The sequence below is a fragment of the Pristiophorus japonicus genome, unplaced genomic scaffold, assembly GCF_044704955.1.
Source record: "Pristiophorus japonicus isolate sPriJap1 unplaced genomic scaffold, sPriJap1.hap1 HAP1_SCAFFOLD_1232, whole genome shotgun sequence".
In the NCBI taxonomy this organism is placed as follows: Eukaryota; Metazoa; Chordata; class Chondrichthyes; family Pristiophoridae; genus Pristiophorus; species Pristiophorus japonicus.
The window spans coordinates 1-26,626 of NW_027250896.1; the positions used below are offsets into that span (position 1 = coordinate 1).

Sequence of the window (26,626 nt, forward strand, 5' to 3'; positions counted from 1 at the left end):
CTCCCAGACCCACTACAGTCTGTGTGTATTGGGCACATTCCAGGCCCACTACAGTCTGTGTGTATTGGGCACATTCCAGGCCCACTACAGTCTGTGTGTATTGGGCACATTCCAGACCCACTACAGTCTGTGTGTATTGGGTACATTCCAGACCCACTACAGTCTGTGTGTATTGGGCACATTCCAGGCCCACTACAGTCTGTGTGTATTGGGCACATTCCAGACCCACTACAGTCTGTGTGTATTGGGTACATTCCAGACCCACTACAGTCTGTGTGTATTGGGTACATTCCAGACCCACTACAGTCTGTGTGTATTGGGTACATTCCAGACCCACTACAGTCTGTGTGTATTGGGCACATTCCAGACCCACTACAGTCTGTGTTTATTGGGTATATTCCAGACCCACTACAGTCTGTGTGTATTGGGTACATTCCAGACCCACCACAGTCTGTGTGTATTGGGTACATTCCAGACCCACTACAGTCTGTGTGTATTGGGCACATTCCAGAACCACTACAGTCTGTGTGTATTGGGTACATTCCAGACCCACTACAGTCTGTGTGTATTGGGTACATTCCAGACCCACTACAGTCTGTGTGTATTGGGCACATTCCAGACCCACTGCAGTCTGTGTGTATTGGGCACATTCCAGACACAGTACAGTCTGTGTGTATTGGGTACATTGCAGGCCCATGGAAGAGAATCTCACGGGACACCATTATTAAATAGTTTCTGGCTTTCAACTCCAAAACAAGACGCTGTTCTTTGCCGCCCAGCCATTCAGAAAGCCGATTGCACATTCCTGAATTACATTAGCAAGCTGAAGGATGGTTTATTGCATCTTGGAAAGTGTCGAGAGGTCATTTGTTTGTATTGATGAGTGCAGATTTGGTCACTAAGAGATGTGACTGCGCACATACAGAGGCTGAACTCCAGGACATAGTCGACATATTTACTGAGGCGTACGAAAGCATGGGCCTACCGCTAAACATCCATAAGACAAAGGTCCTCCACCAGCCTGTCCTCGCCGCACAGCACTGTCCCCCAGTCATCAAGATCCACAGCGCAACCCTGGACAAGGTGGATCATTTCCCATACCTTGGGAGCCTCTTATCAACAAAAACAGACATTGACGACAAGATTCAACACCGCCTCCAGTGCGCCAGTGCAGCCTTCGGCTGCCTGAGGAAAAGTGTGTTCGAAGACCAGGCCCTCAAATCTGCCACTAAGCCCTTGGTCTACAGGGCTATACGCGCCCTCCCGTGTGGCTGAGAGACATGGACCATGTACAGTAGACCCCTCAAGTCGCTGGTGAAATACCACCAACGATGTCTCCGCAAGATCCTACAAATCCCCTGGGGGGACAGACACACAAACATTAGTGTCCTCGACCAGGGCAACATCCCCAGCATTGAAGCACTGACCACACTTGATCAGCTCCGCTGGGCAGGCCACATGGTCCGCATGCCAGACACGAGACTCCTAAAGCAAGCACTATATTGGGAACTCCTGTCCACCTCGAGTCTCATCGCCGAGAGCATGCAGAAATCAAGCGCAGACAATGGAAAGAGCGTGTGGCAAACCTGTCCCACCCTCCCTTACCCTCAACGACTATCTGTCCCACCTGTGACAGGGTCTGTGATTCTCGTATTGGGCTGTTCAGCCACGGAAGGTCTCATTTTAAGAGTGGAAGCAAGTCTTCCTCGATTCCAAGAGATTGCCTATGATGATGATGATATGATGTTTTATACATTTACCCTGTCAAAGTCCTGATTTTATCAGTTAGGTGTCTGTTATTCCTATTATTGCATTTTTCCTTCAAGATGTATTTTACCATTTAATCCTGTGTGTGAGAGTTTTTTCCCACCATGTGCTCACATGTTTTTGTTCAATTAAAAACAAATTGAGTTTGGCCCAGATTTCACCCTCTATTCTATGCTTAGAACTTCCACTCAGTGTTGTTACTGTAAAAGTGGCAACATTGTACAACATTTTTAAACACGAGATGTTGGTATTGTAACATTATTAGATAGAAAACTGATATAATATAGAAGGTACTTACTGGTTACATTCAATGGGGTTCCATTTCCATAGATTGTTTTCCAAATACCACAGATATAGACCGCGCTGTCTCTGTGCTGCACGCCTCTGATGGTCAGAATGTAGCTGTTACTGGCAACATCTCTGGAAAGCTGAAACCGCTCAGAGACACCTTGTGATCGGTCAACCCTGCCATCTGCATAATGAGTAAGTATTTTGTGATTCCTATCTTGTGAGAGGAACCAGTGTACATCATATCTGTCCACACTGTATTGCACTTTGCTTCTCTCCAAGGTACATCGAAACTGCACCGTCCCACCCTCGGGCACAGTCATAACTTCTGGGGACTGGATAAGAACCGGACTTGCCTTTAGACCTGTGAATAATAAATAACTGATGATCAGAAGAGATGAGGAACCACATAAAGTAATAACTTGAAGCCGAAGCGATTATAAAATCTCCTGTCTGTTTGCGAATGGATATTGTGTATTATCAGTAATTTGTAGCCGAGTTGTTCAAACATATCCTGAGCTTAGCTGTCCCACATTGCCCTGTACTGACCAACAATCCCAGTGTGAACAGGCAGCCCAAAAACACACACACTGCAACTGAACTCAGAACTCCTGCTGTGGATATGTTCTTTGCTGCCTTTACCACAGAGGTTGGTATTAAAAGGATCAGAAAATCAGGAAAAAGTTGCCAGTTTTAGTAATATTTTGCGATACCCAACACAAGATTCTGATGTAGGTTCAGATACAGAAGGCTCTCGGTCCACTTCATCTCATCCTTCCAGAATTCCAATACTACCATCGTCCCATTGCAGCGTCCAGCGGTTTGTAAACCTGTCCCGTGTTCTGGCCTCGCCTGGGAACCTGTTCCAGCTTTTGATCACCGTCTTCAAATAACTGAGTCCTGAACTTGGCCTTTACAATCCTGACTGTGCCCTCCTGCCCTGGTTATATCTGAAACTATTGTTCTGGGTTTGCTTTACCGACCCCACAACACGTGCTGTCCTTCCCCTGGAGCACGGGTGCCTCCTGTTTTTTTACTTACAATATTTGTTTTGATTTATTCACTCACAGAATGTATTGCCCACACTTAATTTCCTTAGAGAAGAAGGTGGTGAGCCACCTTATACAACTGAGAGGCTTGCTGGGGGGGAGGGGGGGGGGCGCGGTATTTCAGAGGGCAGTTAAGAGGACTGTGGATCTGGAGTCACATATCAGTCAGCATAAGGGAGGCCGATTCCCTTCCCTAAAGAACATTCGTGGACCAGATGGGTTTTTATGACAATCCAGTAGTTTCATGGTCACCATTACTGATAATAGTTTTTTATTCCAGATTTATTTACTAACTGAATTTAAATTCCCCAGCAGCGGTGGTGGGATCACTGCTTCTCATCCGAAAGCAAGGAAGCAAGACAGACAAAGAGAAGCAGAACAGAGCGAGAAACAAAAGAAGACGAGGAGAGAGAGGCAAAACAGAAGAGAAAAAGAGACAAGCACCAAAGAGACTAAGGAACAGCAGCAATAAAACGGCGGAGACAGGTAACAGAGATCATCGGGCTGGATTTAACTGTGGCGAAGGAAGACCCCCAGCATTGGGTAAGTGGTCTGGGGGAGGGACCCGAGGTGAACATGGTCAGGAGAGAGGCGGGGGCCTGAGCTGAACACGGTCGGGGAAGGGGGCCCAAGGTGAACACGGTCGGGGGAGGGGGGGGCCGAGTTGAACACCGTCGGGGGAGGGGGGGCCGAGGTGAACACGGTCGGGGGAGGGGGGGGGGCCGAGGTGAACACGGTCGGGGGAGGGGGCCGAGGTGAACACGGTCGGGGAGGGAGGGGCCGAGGTGAACACGGTCAGGGGAGGGGGGGGGCCGAGGTGAACACGGTCGGGGGAGGGAGGGGCCGAGGTGAACACGGTCGGGGGAGGGGGGGCCGAGGTGAACACGGTCGGGGGAGGGGGGGCCGAGGTGAACACGGTCGGGGGAGGGGGGGCCGAGGTGAACACGGTCGGGGGAGGGGGGGGGCCGAGGTGAACACGGTCGGGGGAGGGGGCCGAGGTGAACACGGTCGGGGGAGGGAGGGGCCGAGGTGAACACGGTCGGGGGAGGGGGGGGGGCCGAGGTGAACACGGTCGGGGGAGGGGGGGGCCGAGGTGAACACGGTCGGGGGAGGGAGGGGCCGAGGTGAACACATTCGGGGGAGGGGGGGCCGAGGTGAACACGGTCGGGGGAGGGGGGGGCCGAGGTGAACACGGTCGGGGGAGGGGGCCGAGGTGAACACGGTCGGGGGAGGGGGGGCCGAGTTGAACACGGTCGGGGGAGGGGGCCGAGGTGAACACGGTCGGGGGAGGGGGGGGCCGAGGTGAACACGGTCGGGGGAGGGGGGGCCGAGGTGAACACGGTCGGGGGAGGGAGGGGCCGAGGTGAACACGGTCGGGGGAGGGGCCGAGTTGAACACGGTCGGGGGAGGGGGGGGGCCGAGGTGAACACGGTCGGGGGAGGGGGGGGCCGAGGTGAACACGGTCGGGGGAGGGGGGGCCGAGGTGAACACGGTCGGGGGAGGGGGGGCCGAGGTGAACACGGTCGGGGGAGGGGGGGGGGCCGAGGTGAACACGGTCGGGGGAGGGGGCCGAGGTGAACACGGTCGGGGGAGGGAGGGGCCGAGGTGAACACGGTCGGGGGAGGGGGGGGGGCCGAGGTGAACACGGTCGGGGGAGGGGGGGGGCCGAGGTGAACACGGTCGGGGGAGGGAGGGGCCGAGGTGAACACGGTCGGGGGAGGGGGGGCCGAGGTGAACACGGTCGGGGGAGGGGGGGCCGAGGTGAACACGGTCGGGGGAGGGGGGGCCGAGGTGAACACGGTCGGGGGAGGGGGGGGGGCCGAGGTGAACACGGTCGGGGGAGGGGGCCGAGGTGAACACGGTCGGGGGAGGGAGGGGCCGAGGTGAACACGGTCGGGGGAGGGGGGGGGGCCGAGGTGAACACGGTCGGGGGAGGGGGGGGCCGAGGTGAACACGGTCGGGGGAGGGAGGGGCCGAGGTGAACACGGTCGGGGGAGGAGGGGCCGAGGTGAACACGGTCGGGGGAGGGGGGGGCCGAGGTGAACACGGTCGGGGGAGGGGGCCGAGGTGAACACGGTCGGGGGAGGGGGGGCCGAGTTGAACACGGTCGGGGGAGGGGGCCGAGGTGAACACGGTCGGGGGAGGGGGGGGGGCGAGGTGAACACGGTCGGGGGAGGGGGGGCCGAGGTGAACACGGTCGGGGGAGGGAGGGGCCGAGGTGAACACGGTCGGGGGAGTGGGGGGGCCGAGGTGAACACGGTCGGGGGAGTGGGGGGGCCGAGGTGAACACGGGAGGGGGCCGAGGTGAACACGGTCGGGGGAGGGGGGGGGCCGAGGTGAACACGGGAGGGGGCCGAGGTGAACACGGTCGGGGGAGGGGGGGCCGAGGTGAACACGGTCGGGGGAGGGGGGGCCGAGGTGAACACGGTCGGGGGAGGGGGGGCCGAGGTGAACACGGTCGGGGGAGGGGGGGCCGAGGTGAACACGGTCGGGGGAGGGAGGGGCCGAGGTGAACACGGTCGGGGGAGTGGGGGGGCCGAGGTGAACACGGTCGGGGGAGTGGGGGGGCCGAGGTGAACACGGGAGGGGGCCGAGGTGAACACGGTCGGGGGAGGGGGGGGGCCGAGGTGAACACGGGAGGGGGCCGAGGTGAACACGGTCGGGGGAGGGGGGGCCGAGGTGAACACGGTCGGGGGAGGGGGGGCCGAGGTGAACACGGTCGGGGGAGGGGGGGCCGAGGTGAACACGGTCGGGGGAGGGAGGGGCCGAGGTGAACACGGTCGGGGGAGGGAGGGGGCCGAGGTGAACACGGTCGGGGGAGGGGGGGCCGAGGTGAACACGATCGGGGGAGGGGGACCTCCCCTGAGGTGAACATGGTCGGGGTTGATGTGGCCGAGGTGAACACGGTCGTGGGAGGGGGCAGAAAGCCTGGAGAAGGGACAATCCCAGATTCTGTTTCTGGCTCCGGGTCGTGGGTCGTTGTGACTCCCAGATCATGTTGAACTTTATCATTCTGCAGGTGCTGCCCCTGAGGTTTAGTGACTTCCATTCCCTGTACATGTCCTGGGTCATTGATGATCAGATCAAGATGAGCATTGTTTCCTCAACATATTAGATTAAGGAGCAGTCACACATTACACCGACCATCTCTGTCTCTAAACCACAAGCGTTTTTACAGTTTATATTGGGCTGATTGCACTCACCCATGAATACAACATCCTTGCTCTCACCACACTTCCTATTTATTCATAGACCAAACTACCTTCCTCCTTGTGTTGACCTGGTGCTCTGTAGCAAACCCACAGGGGGGAAACTTTAATCACGCAGGACGGACTGGGGAGGGTCGGGGCTGGGGAGGGTCAGCTTCCTGCTCCTCCCACCCACACCAGTCGCTGAAGTAAATCTTATGCTGTATCTGCCCCCCCACCCCACCCAGGCACGATCTCCGCACCACCCCCCCAACCCCACCCGCCCCCCCCCCCGCCGATGTCAGAAACTCTTTCTGAACTTGGTTGAAATACAGAAACTCCAACATGAAACATACCCAATCAAGGTTACCTTACAGAGAAATCCTCAGCTAAAGAGAAGAGTGTAATAGAACATTGTACGAGGAACATGTGTTTGAAACACAGCTAATCTGTGTTTTCAGCATGAGTTGGCGGATCGTGTTTCGCAATGGTTGAGCGGTAAGGAGCTGAACCAGTGGTTCTGGGTCAGGTGACCACTCCCGGGGAGGTCAGGATAAACTCAGTCTGGATCGACAAGGTCCTGCAGCTGCCCTCAGTGTTCTGAGTTCGGTGAGAATGAGCAAGGCTCCCACTCCTTATCGTTATGTAGTGACCATACTAGAAATGCAAATGTGCAGCTAACGGAGAGGGCAGCTCTTTAATTCCTCCCACGGTCTAATCCTGCCAACACTCATCGTCAAGGCTCATGTGTGACTCATTGCCATTTGGCCAAAACCCAACAGGCATCCGGCACTTGTGGAAGTGGACCCCAGCAAGGAGGCAAAGCCTTCAGGAAAGGAGGGGGTTGGGGAGGAAATGTGAAGGGGGAAAAAGGAGAAAGAAACCGGTGGCTCTAAAATGCTTCACTCTGAATGTCGCAAATAGAAAAATATTTTAAAAACACAGATGTTTGGAACTACTTTAAACGGGTTTGCAATGCCGGATGGGATATGTGGTGTTGCACAGTTTCTCACATGTCCATTAACTGGGCATTAACTCCTGGGAGATATGGGGAGGGCAGAGTTACTAACTGACTACCCCTGCTCCAAGAGATGGCCTGTTGGTTACAATCTGAGCTGTAAAAATAAAGAGGAATTTGGGTCCCAGCAAGACTCCACAATGTGGTTTATTGCACTGAGCCCCAAAGATGTCTTTGCTTCTGTTATTCAACTTCCTCTCATTAATTAATTGCTTAATAATCATGTTGGACGGCAATCACTGAAAACGTTATTTCAAAACAGGTCGTGGAACTGTGGCTGTGAAAGAAAAGTTTCTTTCTTCAGGCACCTGAGGCTATGAGGAGAGTTTGAACAGCCTGAGATTGTTTGCTTTGGAGAAATATTAGGCGAGAAATTGGCCATCATTGCGCCCATTATCCAGACGGAAAACAGGAGCAAGAATGACCAATTTCCCAGGGTCTGCCCTTCACCCCAAGAGCACCTGAAAACATCCAATGGCCCCAGAAGATTTTCAGGCATCCGGAACGGCCGCCTAAAGCAGGCGCTAGGACCCTTGAATATGCTAATGGTGCTGGCGCCAGTTCCGTTAAATAAACGTAGGTGGCCGTTTAGTGCCTGATAAGCGAGTCCTGGGTGTGCTTTGAGTTCATCTGGGTTGCAACATAGGCCAATCAGCCCCAAGTAGGCTCAAGGCCCAACAGCTAACGAGAGTCTGGGGGGTCGGTTCGGCCAAAAATATCAATTGGGTGATTGTAAATGTGTTGGGTGGGTAGGTACGAGTGCTCACTTCAGTCTCAACCACAAGAGGGAATGAAATCAGTCAGGTAGTGAGTTTACAATCTCTCCACGGCCTTGCCCTTTCCCTATCTCTGTAACCTCCTCCAGCCCTTCAACCCTCCGGGAACTCTGCACTCCAATTCTGGCCTCTTGTGCATCCCCCACTTCCTTCGCCCCACCATTCTGGTGGCCGTGCCTTCAGCTGTCTGGGCCCGAAGCTGTGGCATTCCCTCCCTAAACCTCTCCGCCTCTACTTCCTTTTGGTCACTCCTTAAACCCGACCCTTTCACCTGGCTTAATATCTGTTTATGTGGCTCGGTGTCAAATTGTGTCTGATACCGTTCCTGAGAAGCACCTTGTGAGGGTTTATTACGTTAAAGGCACTATAAATACAAGTTGTTCTCATTGAATGGGTCGGGCTGCAGCCCACAATTGGATTTGTGCAGCCACAAACACACTCGGCAAACAGCGAGGGGGAGCCCAGCTTCTCCAAGTATTGGCGGACCGGATTAAACACACGGAGAACTGCAAACCCCAAATTCTGGTTAGAAAACAAATGGAGTTGTGAGCATCAGTGAATAAATGGGAGCAGTGGCAATACCAACAAATCAGTAAGTTAGTGGGACAGTGAGAACTGAACCAACTCCAGAGACATGGACACACGGAAATCAATTCCTGAAGCAGCAGGCACATCAGCAGATGAATGGATTAACAGCAACATTGGTGAATTGAGAGAGAATGGGCTAGCAACAAATCAATAAAGGAAGGGAGCAGCTGGCACTGGTGAACTAATATCCCTTCTTACCTTTGCTGCCACTGCTTCCTGCCCCCGAGGCTGTTAACCCACTTTCACTGGTTCACCAGCGGTTTATGTTTCAAAGCACTGTGACCCATCCTCGTGTATTTGCTGACTACAAGGCAAGTTCAAAACACTAAAGGTGGTTTCAGCGAAGAAAGAGGCTTTTACTTTGCTACGGCACTTAGACAGTTAATATATATTTGTATAATATAATCAGTTCATGTTCTTTTAAGAATTCCTGTTTAAAATCCACTGGTGGCTGAATTTTAATATAGATTGCTGTATAGATAGAGACACATAGTGCTCAATTGCCCCTGGTCATTTTTTTGGTGTGCGCTGTTTTTTCTGGTGTATTTATTTTTTCCAAGTTTCCCCCTGCGATCTGCGCCAGTGTAACTGACATGGCTCCGATTTTTCTAGGCCACTTTTTTTGACGTTCCCTCATGTCTGCACCGGTTTTTTCAATTGTTCGCAGTTTGGCCAACATTTTTTTCTCTGAGGTCGGCGTATCTGGCCACTCCCGAAAACCTTCTGGCGAGTTATGAAAACCAGGACACATTCACAAATCTGCGCTGAAAGAAGCCATCGTTTTTAAATCGAAGATTTTGGAGGGAGTCAAGAACACTGTCAAAATCAATAATAAAGTTCAACGTTTTTTTACCTGTCAATGAAGTAGTGTAAATTTGTTGGATTTCAGAAGTTCTCTCATTTTTTTACTCACTCACACGCCACCAGGGAACGTCTTGAAGCAGGGCTGGAGGGTCGTAGGTTTGGCCGGCAGAATTGGCCTCGCTCCCGGACACAGTGGCTCAGGGTTTGGCTTCAAAACAAGCCGTGGGGTAGAGAGGGGGAGGAGAGAGAGCGAGGTGCCGATCAAAAGGCTTGGAGCCCAGGGAACATGAGGGAGAGAAAGAGAAGTCACAAGACTACAATTAGTAAAGGTTGGGGGTGGCGGGGGGGGCGAGAGAGAGAGAGGGTGAGGTGCCGATCGGAAGGCTTGGAGGCCCGGGGAGGGGGAGGGAGAGAGAGAAGTCACAAGACTCAAGGCGGGGTGGGGGGGGGGGGGTCAAGAAGAGAAGTCACAAGACCTTTGGATGTGGTCCATCCATACAGACCTGGAGAGATACAACTGTGAACCTGTGCTGCCTGCTTTCCTGCTGTTTTGAGCTTCTTTCAATGGTTAAATTTAAGAATGGGGGCAATACTGCCAATGCCATACAATGTGCGAGTCTTCTGCATCTTGGTGCTACGTAGGGGACAATTGATTTGACTTCATTACATCAGGAACATCAGTGCCCATAGGATGCTGGGTAGGAGGCCTTACCCACCTCGGGTATATCGAGATAGGCGTTCAATATACCCAAGGTGGGTAAGGCCTCCTACCCAGCACCCTATGAACTCTGATGTTCCAGAGGCTACTTGCTGTACGCCCTTGATGTTGTCGGTCAGTTCACTGTTGTGTGCTGCATGCTGTATACATTAGCCATCATGAGGCAGCAGCTCCTGGTGGTGCAAGACCCACCTGCGGTGAGAGTGGCTGATGATAATGATGTGGTCGATGCAGGTGACGAGCAGGAGGAGGAGGAGGACGACGAGGATGAGGAAGCCATGCAAGTGCCTGAGGATGGAGCACGATGGCGGAGGAGGGCGGGCCAGCAGCTGATCCGGGAATGCTTTACTGATGCCTGAGGGCTCAGCGACAACTAATCCACGGGACATGTTTACTGTTTGGAGCTGTTCAGTAATCTTGTGTTGTGTTAATGGAACGTGATCCAGTTTTAATGTAAAATATATTTTAATCAAAAGTTTACAATAAGAAAATTATTCTTGTATCAAACTTTTCTTTAAGTTCACTCTTTAAGATCACTTAAAAACTTGTAAATTTACATAACTTTTACAAAAAACTTTTAATTTGAGAACAATTACAACAATAACGATAATAATAACAGCAGCAAAGAAAGGCTGCACCCATCTCTCATCCCCCTTATTCTAAGACCGCCCGCTGCGCTTGGTCTTGGACATTCCATTACACCTGCCCGCAGTGGTTGGCGCAATGATTCTGGGCTTGATACCAAGCTTATTGTTTCTAACATCTCGGGTACTGCACATCTCTGGAGGGTGGGGGGCGTTAGCGTCAATGGCAAGTTGGAGGGCCCGGCTTTGGGCTCTTCAGAGACTGGTGTGGGGATTGGAGTGGGAGTGGCAGTTGATCCTGTCAATGGACGCGGGGTCTGGGCGTGTTCCCTTATTGCAGCAGCTAACTGCAACATGCCGTCCCTCATGCGCCCTGACAGTGTCTCAACGACCTGCAACATTCCCTCCCTCATGGTCAGTGATGTGGTTTGCACTACCTATGATATTCCCTCCATCATGGCCACTATTCCCTCACTGATGATCCCGGACATCGTTCCCATTTCCCGTGTCATTGCTGTTATTTCTCCCAACAGTCCCACTGATGGCGTCCAGGAATGATCGGGTAAAGTCAATGCTCTCCGCACTCAATGACATCATCTGAACCACATCGGTAACATCCTGCACCTCAGGAGAGCATGTTTGAGCTCTCCTCTCCATGGGTGTGGCTCGCACCCCACCACTGGGACCCACAGCCTGGGACGGTGGGGCCCTGGGTGTGCCTCGCTGTACCATACCACTGGGACCTGCAACCTCGGAAGATGTGAAACCATGGAATGACCCATCAACACTCAAACCGCTAGTCATGGAAGAGGGCTGTCACCTCCATGAGCGGCACCTCCTCCAAAGTCAGTGCAACAGTGGGAGCTTCATCCAGTTCCATCCCCTCCCACTCACCCCCATGGATGGATTGGAAGATGTTCTCCTCTTCAGGCTCGTCTGTGTCTGAATCTTCTTCTGCAGCGTCAGAGATGGCCTCAAGTTCTGCAAAATTTAACAGAACAGTCAAATGGTTAGCAGCAGAGGAGGGAGCAGGATGGGTGGCATGAGCAGGCTCACACATCGCAGGCCAGGCAGCAGTTTGATTTGAAGGACCACGATGAACTTGCAGGACTTACCTTCTCCCTCGAGTGTGGGCCCAGCTTGTGCAGTACTGATTGCTTTTCTCCAGGCAGGACCCATCAAAGCAGCGACCCTCTCTTCCAAAGGTGTCAGTGGGTGCAGATTTGCAGAACCTCCTCCTGTTCGAGTTCTTTCCCTTTTATTATGTGCCACCTTCCTCTGCAAAGATGAAAATGTAACTTTTTAGAGAGGGTGCCTTTCTGCTGGGTGGGACATATACAGCTGGTCACATTTAAATTTGCATTGAATAAATGAAAATATTGCTGACACTAACTATTTGACCAAGGTCCTGCCATTTCTTTTTACACTGGCCTCCATATCTCATGGTGGTCACCACTGTCCAGTAATCTTCGGCAACTTGGTTCCAGCGTTTTTTCATTTCTTTTGGTGGCACTTTTATGCGACCTCTGCTGGTGTCCAGTTCCTGCCATCTGTTCTCAATCACAATCACAATCACTGGTGCCTCCACTTCTTCCTATAAGAAATTTTGGTCCTTGCACTGTGTGGCATCTTGTACTGCTGCAGCTGCGATTTTTCTAATGCTCTCACGCAGCACTTGTAACACACACAACTGGCTCTTTAAAAATGCGATTGCCAAATCTGAGCTGTACTGAGCATGTGCATCCATTGGAACGATGTCAAAAACATAACTTTTTTTCGCACGCATGTGCAGAAGGTGCGGCATCGTTTTTTGGCACAGACAGCAGGCTCCACCTCCCAAGGTGACTGGACACGATGTGCGGAGCCAACTTCGAATTATGCATCGAGGAAACTTTGGCAAAATATTTCGGCAGCATTTCTGGCCTATAAAAACGGGCCTAACTATTATGTTCCTAACACAGATGAGACTGCACACAGAGAGGTTAAAGTAACAGTGACCGCAGTCTTTATTAAGACACTCCAGAGTGAGGAACAGGCCTTCGGGACCGGCTTATATACAGTGCTCCCAAGGGATGCTGGGATCCCTTGGGACTTCAGGGGATGCACTCCCCAGTGGCGGAACATGGGAGTGCATGTTTTACAGATACACAACATCACTCCCCCCCATAGTCAAAGTGAAAACTGTCATGTATCTCACACTACTGTACATAACTGTATCTTACCATGCTATACATGACTGTAACTAGAGATGACCTGTACCACCAGGGGTGCACTTGCAGAAGACGCTGGATACCTGTCCCAGACAGGTATATAAGGACAGGCCTCAGGCAAGTATGGCATTCGAGAGCTGTGTAATAAAGGTGCAGGTCCTGAGTGACCTTGGCTTCAGCATATGCTTCGTGTGAGTCTGTACTGCAAGGACTTTACAAAAACTATTTACAAGGTGAGGTGGTCGGGAGCCTTTCTTTCCCTGGTGGACCGCCTCGGTACAAATGTCTGTTCTGGTGTGTTGGCTGTGCCCTCTCTGGGCTGGCGTGTTGTTGGCCCTGTAGGGCTGCTGGGTGAGCCTGGCCTTGCTGGGCTGTTGGGCATGATGGGTTCGATTCCCTGGTCCGGGGTGGTGTCGTTGATCCTTTGGGTGTGTGTTGTGGGCTCGAAAAAGGTGGTGTGTTGTTCAGGGCAGTCTGTGAACCGCAGCCTCGTTTGGTCCAGGTGCTTTTTGCAAATTTGTCCATTGTCTAGTTTGATTACAAACACCCTACTCCCTGTTTTAGCTAGCACCTTGCCCGTGATCCACTTGGGACCATGTCCATAGTTTAGCACAGACACAGGGTCATTCAGATCAATTTCCCGTGACACAGTGGCGCGACCATTGTTTACATTTTGTTGCTGCTGCCTGCTCTCTACCTGATCATGCAGGTTGGGGTGAACCAGTGAGAGTCTGGTTTTAAGTGTCCTTTTCATGAGTAGCTCAGCCGGGGGCACCCCTGTGAGCGAGTGGGGTCTCGTGAGGTAGCTGAGCAGTACTCGGGACAGGCGGGTTTGGAGTGAGCCTTCTGTCACTCGTTTAAGGCTCTGTTTGATTGTTTGTACTGCCCGCTCTGCCTGCCCATTGGAGGCTGGTTTAAACGGGGCCAAGGTGACATGTTTGATCCCATTTCGGGCCATGAATTCTTTAAATTCGGCACTGATGAAACATGGCCCGTTGTCACTGACCAGTATGTCAGGCAGGCCGTGGGTGGCAAACATGGCCCTCAGGCTTTCAATGGTGGCGGTGGCGGTGCTTCCCGACGTTATTTCACATTCAATCCATTTTGAAAAATCATCCACCACTACCAGGAACATTTTACTGAGAAACGGGCTCGCATAGTCGACATGGATCCTTGACCATGGTCTGGAGGGCCAGGACCACAAACCTAGTGGTGCCTCTCTGGGCGCGTTGCTCAACTGAGCACATCCGCTGCATTGCCGTACACAAGACTCTAAGTCAGAGTTGATATCGGGCCACCACACATGGGATCTGGCTATCGCTTTCATCATTACTATACCCGGGTGTGTGCTGTGGAGATCCGAGATGAACATTTCCCTGCCCTTTTTGGGTAGCACTACGCGGTTACCCCACAACAGGCAGTCTGCCTGAATGGACAGCTCGTCCTTTTGCCGCTGGAACGGCTTGATTAGCTCTTGCATTTCAACGGGATGCTGGCCCAGCTCCCATGCAGTACACAGTTTTTTACTAGGGACAGCAGAGGATCTTAGCTGGTCCAAGTCCTAATCTGGCGGGCCGTGACAGGTGATTTATCATTTTCAAATGCTTCCATGACCATCAACAAGTCTGCGAGCTGCGCCACCATCAACAAGTTTGCAGGCTGCGCCATTTCCATCCCCGTGGTGGGCAATGGCAGCCGACTGAGAGCATCCGCACAGTTCTCGGTGCCTGGCCTCTCGGCCTTAGACGAGCTCCTGGAGGCATAGGCGACAGGTTGCAACTTCCCCGCAATGTTAGCTTATTGTAATACATACCTGACTCCGTACGACGACGCATCACATGCTAGCACAAGTAATTTAAACAGGTTATACAATACAAGCAGCTTGTTGGAGCACAAAATGTTTCTGGCTTTCTCAAAAGCAATTACTTGTTTTTTTCCTCATACCCAGTTCTCACCTTTATGCAATAACACATGTAGGGGCTCTAAAAGGGTGCTTAACCCCGGTAGGAAGTTACCAAAATAGTTGAGGAATCCCAGGAACGACCGCAGCTCCATGATGTTCCATGGCCTGGGCGCGTTCCTGATAGCCTCTGTGGGCCGAATGCCGTCCGCCGCAATCTTTCTCCCCAAAAACTCCACTTCTGTTCAAATGAAAATGCATTTTGACCTCTTCAGTCGCAGCCCTACGCGATCCAGTCGCTGGAGGACCTCCTCCAGGTTTTGTAGATGCTCGACGGTATCCCGACCTGTGACCAATATGTCGTCCTGAAAAACCACCGCGCGTGGTACCGACTTGAGTAGGCTCTCCATGTTTCTCTGGAAGATCGCTGCAGCCGACCGAATTCCAAACGGGCATCTGTTGTAGATGAACAGTCCCTTGTGCGTGTTGATGCAGGTGAGGCCCTTCGAAGACTCCTCCAGCTCCTGCGTCATGTAGGTTGAAGTCAGGTCGAGCAAGGTAAATGTCTTGCCTCCTACCAGCGTCGCAAATAGGTCATCTGCCTTAGGTAGTGGGTATTGGTCCTGTAGCGAGAAACGATTAATAGTTACTTTATAATCGCCGCAAATCCTGACCGTGCCATCACTTTTGAGTACTGGAACAATCGGGCTGGCCCACTCGCTGAATTCCACTGGGGAGATGATGCCTGTCCAGCTCGATTTCCACTCTCTCCCTCATCATGTGAGGTACCGCTCGCGTCTTGTGGTGAATGGGTCATGCCTCTGGGACCAAGTGGATCCGCACCTTTGCCCCGGAAAAGTTTCCAATGCCTGGCTCAAAAAGGGAAGGAAATTTGTTTGGAACCTGGGTACATGAGGCCTCATTGACATGTGATAGCGCTCGGATGTCATCCCAGTTCCAGCGGATTTTGCCCAGCCAGTTCCTCCCAAGCAGTGTGGGGCCATCGCCTGGGACAATCCAGAGTGGCAGTTCATGCACCGTGCCCTCGTAGGTGACCTTGACCATGGCGCTGTCCAGGACAGTGATAAGCTCTTTGGTGTACGTTCTCAGTTTCGTGTGGATGGGGCTCAGGGCTGGTTTGAATGCCTTGTTGCACCACAGTCTCTCAAACATCTTTTTACTCATGATGGATTGGCTAGCGCCAGTTCCATGGCTACGGGTAAACCATTCAATTTTACATTTAGCATTATAGGTGGACATTTCGTCGAAAATGTGTGCACCCCTTGTACTTCAGCATTTGCTTCCTCTCTCTGAGGCTCGAAATTGCTTTGATCCACCATGGACCGATCTTCCTCTGCCACGTGGTCGCTAGCAGGTTTTGCAGAGCTTGCAGCTCATCTGAAAGCTCGTTGGAGGTGCCCCATTGTTCCACAGCTCTTCAAACATACCCTTTGAAACGGTATGAAAAGGCTGAATGGAAGCCTCCACAATGCCAACAAGGTGTGAATTACCTTGCATTCATCCTTTGTTGCAGGCTCTGAGTCACTTGTGTGCTGAGGGATTTGTCTGGTGGACATAAACGCCTGTGCTATTGCAATGGCCTTACTGAGGGTCGGTGTCAAAGCAGTCAAAAGTTTTCGTAGGATGGTCTCGTGGCCAATGCCTAGTACAAAAAGGTCTCTGAGCATTGGCTCCAGGTAGCCATCAAACTCACATTGTCCTGCAAGTCGCCTTAGCTCGGCGACGTAGCTCGCCACTTCCTGACCTTCAGATCGCTGGCAGATGTAGAACCGATACCTCGCCATCAGTACGCTCTCCCTCGGGTTAACATGCTCCCGAATCAGTGTACACAGCTCCTCATACGACTTATCTGTGGGTTTCACTGGAGCCAGAAGATTCTTCATGAGGCTGTAGGTCGGTGCCCCGCAGACCATGAGGAGGACCGCTCTCCTTTTTGCAGTGCTTCCTTCTCCATCCAGCTTGTTGGCTACAAAGTACTGGTCCAGCCGTTCGACATCGACTTCCCAATCCTCACCCTCCGAGAACTTCTCCAGGATGCCCACAGTTTGCTGCATCTTTCTGTTGGATTCGTATACTCATCGCCAGTTATTGTGTTCCTAACACAGATGAGACTGCACACAGAGAGGTTAAAGTAACAGTGACCGCGGTCTTTATTAAGACACTCCAGAGTGAGGAACAGGCCTTAGGGGCCGGCTTATATAGAGTGCTCCCAAGGGATGCTGGGATCACTTGGGACCTCAGGGGATGCACTCCCTGGTGGCGGAACATGGGATCGGGATCGGGACTGGGGCCTCAGCTCTTCACCATATTTATTCGTGATTTGGATGAAGGGATTGAGTTGCACATCCAAGATGGCACTAAGTTAGGAGGCACAGGAAGTTGTGCAGATGGGAACAGGAAGTTACAAAGGTACATAGACAGACTCATTGAGTGGGCAAAACTATGGCAGGTGGCGTTTATTACAGTTTACAGATACACAACAGTAACTCTGGGAATAAGCCAGAAAATGGGCTTGGGGAAAATTGAGCCCATAAATAGGCATATCCCACTCAATGATGTTCACAAACACCCCATACAAGTAAAACACATTTAAAAAAATTCTGATTTGTCTTTCTTGGATCCAAAATAGATGACCTCACACTTCCCTGTAATAAACGCCACCTGCCATAGTTTTGCCCACTCAATGAGTCTGTCTATGTACCTTTGTAACTTCCTGTTCCCATCTGCACAACTTCCTGTGCCTCCTAACTTAGTGCCATCTTGGATGTGCAACTCAATCCCTTCATCCAAATCACGAATAAATATGGTAAAGAGCTGAGGCCCCAGTCCCGATCCCTGGGAAACACCACTTGTCACATCCTGCTAATCAGAGTACCTGTCACTGTCTCCTATCTCTCAACCAATGACCAACACATGTCACTGAGTCCCCTTCAATTCCATGTCTTCTCATGTTTGATAATCTGTCAGGAACCTGATCTTTCTGGAAGTTCATGCAGACCACATCCATAGACACTCCCCGATCCACCATGCGAGTGAGCTCCTAAACACATTCAGCTCGATGAACCAGACATGACCTAGTCTTCACAGTCCGTGCTGGCTCTCTTTGATCAGCTCAGACTTGTCCGCGTGCTCGGTCACTCTGTCCTGGTGATCTATTCCAGCAACTTCCCCACAACTGACATTAAACTGACAGGGTCAGTAGTTACTTGCTTTCTGCCTCCTCCCTTCTTTAAATATGGAGCACCATTTGCAATTTTCCAGACCAAGGACTTAATTCCTGATTCTAGAAGACTCTGGAAAACTATGACAAACACATCTATAATTTCCTCAATGGTTTCTTTTAATATCCGGGGTGGAAACCAGCAGATTTGTCTCTCTTAAGTCCCAATATTTATACAATTACATTTTTTACATGCATTAATTCTCGTAAGTTCTTCGAAATAGATGCAAAGTTTCCATTGCCCAAGCCTGCCATGTCCTTATTATCTATTATAGTCTCGTCTGCATCTGTCTTTATTGGGCCCACATTCCCCTTCAGCTGCTCCCTTTCTCTTAATATACTGAAACACTCATCCATGCCTTTGTTACCTCGAGACTTGACTATTCCAACGCACTCCTAGCCGGCCTCCACATTCTACCCTGTGTAAACTAGAGGTGATCCAAAAGTCAGCTGCCCTTTTCCTAACTCGCACCAAGTCCCACTCATCCATCACCCCTGTGCTCGCTGACTAACATTGGCTTCCAGTTAAGCAACCCCTCGATTTCAAGATTATACTTATTTTCAAATCCCTCCATGGCCTTGCCCCTCCCTATCTCTGTAATCTCCTGCAGCTCCACAACAACCCCCACCGCCCCCCAACCCGAGATGTTTTTGCTTCTCTAATTCTGCTCTCTTGAACATTCCTGATTATAATCGCTCCACATTTGGTGGCCGTGCCTTCTGTTGCCTGGGCCCCAAGCTCTGGAACTCCCTGCTAAACCTCTCCGCTTCTCTACCTCTCTTTCCTCCTTCAAGACACTGCTTAAGACATACCTCTTTGACCAAGCTTTTGATCACCTGCGCTAATTTCTGTTTATGCGGCTCGGTGTCAAATTTTGTATCTCATAATACTCCTGTGAAGCCCCTTGGGAAGTTTCACTATGTTTAAGGTGCTATATAAATAACAGTTGTTGTTGATAATTTTATCCCTCAATCAAAAACAGATTGTCTGGTCATTATCACATTGCTGTTTGTGGTAGCTTGCTGTGCGCAAATTGGCTGCCGTGTTTCCCACATTACAACAGTAACGACTGTTATGTATGTACCCCTTGGCAACGTGTATTACACCACCACCAGAGGGCCTACTTGTTGGGAGTCCCAAGGGATCCCAGCATTCCTTAGGAACATTGTATATAAGCAGGCCTCCCATACCATACCAACACTCTGGAGTTTAATTAAAGGAGCTCAGGTCACACTTACTCATTGCATACAGTACTCAGTTGTATCACTTTATTATGAGCACAACAATTGGCGACAAGATAATGAACAATCACGCAAAAATGCAAAGAACTGTTGGTATCCTGGAGAAACTCTCAGAAGGGGACGATTGGGAGGCCTCTGTGGAGCGACTCGACCAATACTTCGTGGCCAATGAGCTGGAAGGGGACGAGAATGCTGCCAAACAAAGGGCGACCCTCCTTACCATGTGTAGGGCAACAATCTATGGCCTCATGAAGAATCTTCTAGCTCCGGTGAAACCAACAACCAAATCCTATGAAGAACTGTGTATGCTGGTCCGGGAGCATCTTAATCCGAAGGAAAGCATTCTGATGGCAAGGTATCGGTTCTACGCGTGTCAATGGTCAGAAGGCCAGGAAGTGACGAGATACGTCGCCGAACTAAGGAGCCTTGCAGGACATTGCGAATTCGATGGATTCCTTGAGCAAATGCTAAGAGACTTTATTGTGCTTGACATTGGCCATGAGGTTATCCTTCGCAAACTATTGACTGTTGAAACACCGAATCTGAGCAAAGCCATAATGATAGCCCAGGCATTCATGTCCACCAGAGATAACACCAAACAAATTTTGCAGCATAAAGAGGTTTCGGCTGGTACTGAACACAAAGTAAAGTTGTTTTCAAGCAGGAATGCATATGGCAGAACGTACATGCCTGCAGCTACATGACCTCAGATGACCCAGAATCCGCCATCAATCGTTAATGCGAGGCAATTAACACCTTGTTGGCTCTGTGGAGGTGATCATCGAGCCCATCAATGCCACTTCAAACACTATGCGTGCAAAGGCTGTGGAACAATGGGACACCTCCAGCGAATGAGCAGACAAGCTACAAACCACCACTTTGCAGAGGAAGATCGATCCACTGTGGATCAGGCTGAACTAGAGACTCGAACCGAGGGGGCAGAAGTGTACGGGGTGCACACCTTCACCACGAAATGTCCACCGATCATGTTAAAAGTTGAACTGAACGGAATTCCAGTATCCATGGAACTGGACACAGGTGCGAGTCACTCTATCATGAGCAAAAAGACCTTCGACAGGCTGTGGTGCAACAAGGCACACAGGCCCAAGCTCAGTCCTATTCACACCAAGCTAAGAACTTACACCAAAGAGATGATCCCTGTTATTGGCAGCGCAGAAGTAAAAGTCTCCTATGATGGAGCAGTGCACAAACTACCACTATGGATTGTGCCAGGAGATGGCTCCACACTGTTCAGCAGAAGCAGGCTGGGAAAAGTCTGCTGGAACTGGGACGACATCCGAGTGCTTTCGTCCATCGACGACACCTCATGTGCCCAGGATCTGAGTAGATTCCCGTCGTTGTTTGAGCTAGGCACTGGAAGTTTCTCGGGGGTTAAGATGCAGATCCACTTGGTTCCCGGTACACAGTCCATCCACCACAAGGCACGGCGGTGCCATATATGATGCGAGAGAAAGTGGAAATTGAGCTGGACAGGCTGCAGCAAGTAGGCATCATCATGCTGGTGGAGTTCAATGAGTGGGCCAGTCTGATTGTTCCAGTTCTCAAAGGCATCGGCACGGTCAGAATTTCTAGGGACTATAAAATAACGATTAACCGTTTTTCGCTACAGGAACAGTACCCGCTACCCAAGGCAGATGACCTATTTGCGACCCTGGCTGGAGGAAAGACGTTCTCCAAGTTGGAGGTGACCTTAGCCTACATGACGCAGGAGCTGGCGGAATCTTCGAAATGCCTCACCTGCAACAACATGCACAAAGGTCTGTTCATCAACAACAGATGCCCGTTTGGGATTCGTTCGGTCGAGGCAATTTTCCAATGGAACATGGAGAGCCTGCTAAAGTCGGTTCCGTGCATCGTAGTCTTCCAGGATGACATACTGGTCACAGGTCGGGACACCATCGAACACTTGCAGAACCTGGAAGAGGTTCTAAGTCGGCTAGATCACGTGGGACTCAGGTTGAAATGCTCGAAGTGTGTTTTCCTGGCATCAGGGGTCGAGTTCTTAGGACGAAGAATTGCGGCAGGCGGCATCAGACCCACCGACACCAAGACGGAAGCCATCAAGAATGCGCCGAGACCACAGAATGTGATGGAACTGTGGTCATTCCTGGGACTCCTCAACCATTTTGGTAATTTCTTACCTGGGTTAAGCACCTTGCTAGATCCCGACATGTGCTACTGCACAAGGGAGACGACTGGTTATGGGGGAAATCACAAGACGCTGCTTTTGAGAAAGACAGAAATCTGTCATGTTCCAACAAACTGCTTGTTCTGTATAACCTATATAAACTATTAGTGCTAGCTTGCGATGCGTCATCATACGGGGTCGGGTGTGTTACAACATTCAAGAGGGAGTTAGATATGGCCCTTATGGCTAAAGGGATCAAGGGGTATGGAGAGAAAGCAGAAAAGGGGTACTGAGATGAATGATCAGCCATGATCTTATTGAATGGTGGTACAGGCTCGAAGGGCCGAATGGCCTACTCCTTCACCTATTTTCTATGTTTCTATGTAATGAATCGGGAACATTGCAACCGATCGCCTATGCAGCCGAGAGTTTGTCCAAGGTCAAAAGGGCTTACAATATGATTGAAATAGAAGCTCTGGCGTGCGTTTATGGGGTGAAAAAATGCATCAGTATCTGTTTGGTCTCAAGTTTGAACTTCAAACTGACCATAAGCCCCACATATCGCTATTCTCAGAGAACAAAGGGATTAACACCAATGCCTCGGCCCTCATCCAAAGCTGGGCACTCACGCTGTCTGCATACAACTATGTCATCCGCCACAGACCAGGCACAGAGAACTGCGCTGATGCTCTCAGTTGGCTACCATTGCCCACCACCGGGGTGGAAATGGCACAGCCTGCAGACTTCCTCTTGGTGATGGATGCATTCGAAAATGAAAAGTCACCCATCACGGCCCGCCAAAGCCAGGATTCTTTACTGTCCCTGGTAAAAAACTGTGTCCTCTATGGGAGCTAGTCCAGCGTCCCAGCGGAGATGCATGAAGAGATCAAACCATTCCAGTGCCACAAAGGCGAAATGTCCATACAGGCGAATGGTCTTTTGTGGGGTAATCGCGTGGTTTTGTCGAAGAAAGGCAGGGAAACATTCATACATGACCAACACAGTATCCACCCAGGCATAGTAATGATGAAAGCCATAGCCAGATCCCATGTGTGGTGGCCCGGCTTAGAGTCTTGCGTGCCCCAATGCAACACTTGCTCTCAACTGAGCAATGCAGCCAGAGAGGCACCGCTAAAGTTTGTGGTCATGGTCTCGGATCCACGTTGACTTTGTGGGCCCATTCCTAGGCAAAATGTTCTTGGTTGTTGTGGATGCTTATTCAAAATGGATTGAATGTGTAATAATGTCTGTAAGCATGTCCACTGCCACTATCGACAGCCTATGAGCCATGGCCTGCCTGATGGGCCTCATATGTTTGCCACACACAGCCTGCCTGATGTCCTCATCAGCGACAATGGGCCGTGTTTCACCAGTGCTGAATTCAAGGAAATCATGACCCGTAATAGGATCAAGCACATCACATCTGCCCCGTTCAAGCCCACATCCAATGGCCAGGCAGAACCGGCAGTCCAAACTATCAAGCAAAGCTTGAAACGTATGTCCGAAGGTTCCCTGCAGACCCGCATGTCCCGAGTCCTGCTCAGCTATTGCACCAGACCTCACTCGCTCCCCGGGGTTCCCCCAGCCGAGCTGCTCATGAAAAGGGCATTCAAAACAAGGCTCTCTCTTGTCCGCCCTGATCTCCATGATCACGTCGAGGGCAGGCGGCATCAACAAAGCATGTACCATGATCGCGCAAACTTGTCACACGACATTGAAGTCAATGACGCTGTATTTGTACTCCACTATGGACATGGTCCAAAATGGCTTGCTGGCAAAGAAAGGAGTAGCGTGTTTCGGGTCAAACTGGCCAATGGGCTAATGTGCAGAAAGCATTTGGACCAAACCAAATTGCGAGTCACAAACAGCCATAAGCAACCCGAAGAGGACACCACCAACTTCAACCCTCCAACACACACAAGTGGCAACCGATATCACGGTTGACTATGAAGCTGAACTCACCATCCCCAGCACCCCAGTGAAGAGCCAATCAACTCACCCACACCTGTATTTGTACCGAGAGAATAGACAAGGGAGCGAAAAGCCCCAGATCGTCTCTCCCTGTAAATAAGTGTACTATTGACTTTGGGAGGGAGTGATGTTATGTTTTTTATAACCCTTGGCAACCTGTATCACACCAACAGCAGAGGGCCTACCTGTTGGAGTCCCAAGGGATCCCAACATCCCTTGGCAGCACTGTAGATAAGCAGGCCTCCCATGCTGTACCAACACTCTGGAGTTTAATTAAGGGAGCTAAGGTCACACTTCTCATTGCATACAGTATTCTTTATTATGAGCATAACAACTACATTCTAAAAATCCTTAATTGGCTGTAAAGCACTTTTGCAATTCTGGTGGCTGTGAAAGGCGCTATTTGGAACATGCAACATGGAAACAGGCAGTACATGCACAACCAATCTGTGATTATCCTCCGCTCAAGCAGTACAGTCCTAATCCCATGTGCCTGCCTTTTTCCAATATCCCTGTATTTTCCTTATGTTCATTCACCCATCTAACTGAATCGTAAATGCTGACATGGTCTCTACTTCAGCATGGGCTAGTCCACACTGCGGTATGTGTGTGCACTAGGTCCGTGCAGCAGAGCTGGTCTCCAGTCGTCTTGGTTAATCCTAGCTCTGTCAAGCCCGTGTGGTGGCTGGTGCGCAATGGCCACCACGTTAAAAAAATCACGCACAGGCATCTTCCACCCTTCAAGATGTAGTTCGGGATCTGGAATATTAGGTCCTTCATTGAAACACCTGTGAACTCATCCTTTTTTGGGTGGAAGAAGTCATCCTCACTTCGAGGGACTGCCTATGATGGTTGTTGATAACTTTGTAGAATTCACCAATATTTCGCAAAGATTCCTTGTACCTTTCCCCTGCAAAGAAGAAAAATTCCTTTCTGGACTTTTAAAATGGAAGGAAAAACTTTGGGACACAAATGAGTTTAAAGGGGCAGACGAGGCATGCAGGGGGAAAAAAAAAGGGGATGCATTCATGGAGCCACCTCCCCCCCCCCCCCCACACCCCACCAGTGTTTGGACTCATAGGAAAGGGAATTTAATTTGGAACTAGAAGAACATTTTGGTATCCTAGGAAATACTCTGAGGAAGATACCTAAGAGCTTTACAGTTTAAGATCTCTAAAGGAACATTTTTGCAACAGGCTGCCAGAACAGAGGATGGGACTTCACTCAGGAATTGGGTATTGGAGCGAATTCAATCTATCTGGGAGAATGAGTTGATTGATAACTAACAAGAACTGTGAGACATAAAAATTTGCTCCCTAGTGACAATAAACGCACCAAGAGCTATCAGGCTAATCACCAGAGACCATTAGTGGTATGCAAATAGACCTATAGAAATCACGGGCCCAGCCCAACGGCCCAAGAGTTTAAACACTGCTTCAACAATGCCAACCGGTGATTTTCCACATTAACACATCATAATCAAATTACTGCTGAACGAGCCCGACAAATTCTGACAAAGAAGAGAGCTCAAAACTAATGAGCAGCTCCCTTGAAACAAAGAGCTGGGCCAGATTTGGTGGGAGATAAGGAAGCCTTTTGGGGGTATATCTATTCCCAGTTTTACAAGGAAAAACATCAGCAGCCGGAGGTAGGGAGTGAAGAAATGGAGTAGTGGAGAAAACTGCAAGAAATCATCAAGAATAGACCGAGCGGGTCAACAGCAAGAGGCCCACGAAACAGAAAGTTGTCAACAACCAAATTGACAACCCAGGCCACCACAACCAGCGAAATAACCAACCAAAACCAACTCAGCAAAAACCGAAGAATCAACATTTATTCCCACTCTACAATTTAATTCTGAATGACCAACGGGTGAGAAATTACCTAAAAGGAATAACTAAAACTATTCCGAACCAAAGAAAGTGGGTACTTACCCCATACATCCAAAACACAACTTACCGCTCAACGGACTCACCCCAACTGAAGACTACGCAGTCCGAAGTCCTCTCTCCCGTCCGGGGTACGGCTCGCCTTGAAGGCCATGTGCAGTGAACCCCGAAACCGCGATTTACTGGCAACTGTCAAAAGGCATTGGTGAGCATAGCCCCTGAATCCCCAGAGCTATAACTTAGTTAGGGGAATTCGGAGGGGGAGGCTGGGATAACTTGAGTAAATGTATCTTCATTCTCCTCTTTACCCCATTTAGCATTTAAGCTGTATTCTTTTTCTCACAGGCTGTATGTTGACAATTTATTCAATGTGTTGTACCCCTCAGTGTGTATTGGTATTGTGTGTTATTAAAGATGTGTCTTTTACTTCCTTTTAAACACAATAAAGCCATACCTGCTTCCTACCTTGAAACCGATGGTCTGTCCAAGTCTGTCACAGTCCCTTCATAATTCCAGAGTCGAGAACCAAGGGTGTGGGAGCGATTCGGAACCACTCATATAAGGTCAGAAGGGAAAGCTGACCCCCCCTGAAAACCACCCCTTACAACTTCTGCTGTTCGCTTTGATAGTCATCACCAGTATTTTTTTTCTGTATTCCTTTATGCAGATCTTACTTTCTTTGTATCCCTTTGTTGCTTTATTTCCACGTTGCCTTGCATTTGTGTCAGCCTCTGCTTTTAGTATAATACTGTCTCTTACCTCACAGGAGGGGCCAGCCTACTGATAGCTCACCCAACGCCTGTTCTTCACAAGTGAATCTGAACAATACATCGTGGATGGCTTCTCAGCCTGGAAGAGCAGTTGATCCTATTGGTCTCCACACCCCAGCAGTCACACACACAGACCAGGAGTGGGATAACTGGGCAGTGTGGCTCAGTGTCACATCTTACCGGGTATTTGTCCACTGAACCATGAGAAATCCCAACATATCTCAATTCTTAAACATAAATATCTGACTGCAAAATACCCGACTCACACCACCCGGCCACAATCGCGAAATCAAACTCAGAAATGTGATCACATGAAACCAAACCCAGGTTGGGTGACCCCACTCTGGGCATTTACTTACCCACTGCGACACAGAGGGTCAGAGTCACGGCTGTGAGCCTCGGGCCAAACATTTCAAATTAATTATTTTTAAAAGATGAAATTCCTGTTCATTCACACACTGTATAATATGTTAC

The 26,626-nt window shown here is 50.4% G+C and overlaps 1 gene segment (V, D, J or C); it reads right to left on the minus strand.

Annotated features, from left to right (window-relative positions):
- Window positions 1–2,065: 2,065 nt before the first annotated feature.
- Window positions 2,066–26,626, minus strand: LOC139242136 (immunoglobulin lambda variable 5-39-like; the record flags this gene model as incomplete). The annotated part of the segment is given in 4 exon segments: window positions 2,066–2,419; window positions 11,675–11,761; window positions 11,896–12,058; window positions 26,512–26,626. Coding segments are annotated over 3 exon segments (505 nt in total), but the record flags the coding sequence as incomplete, so codon positions are not given.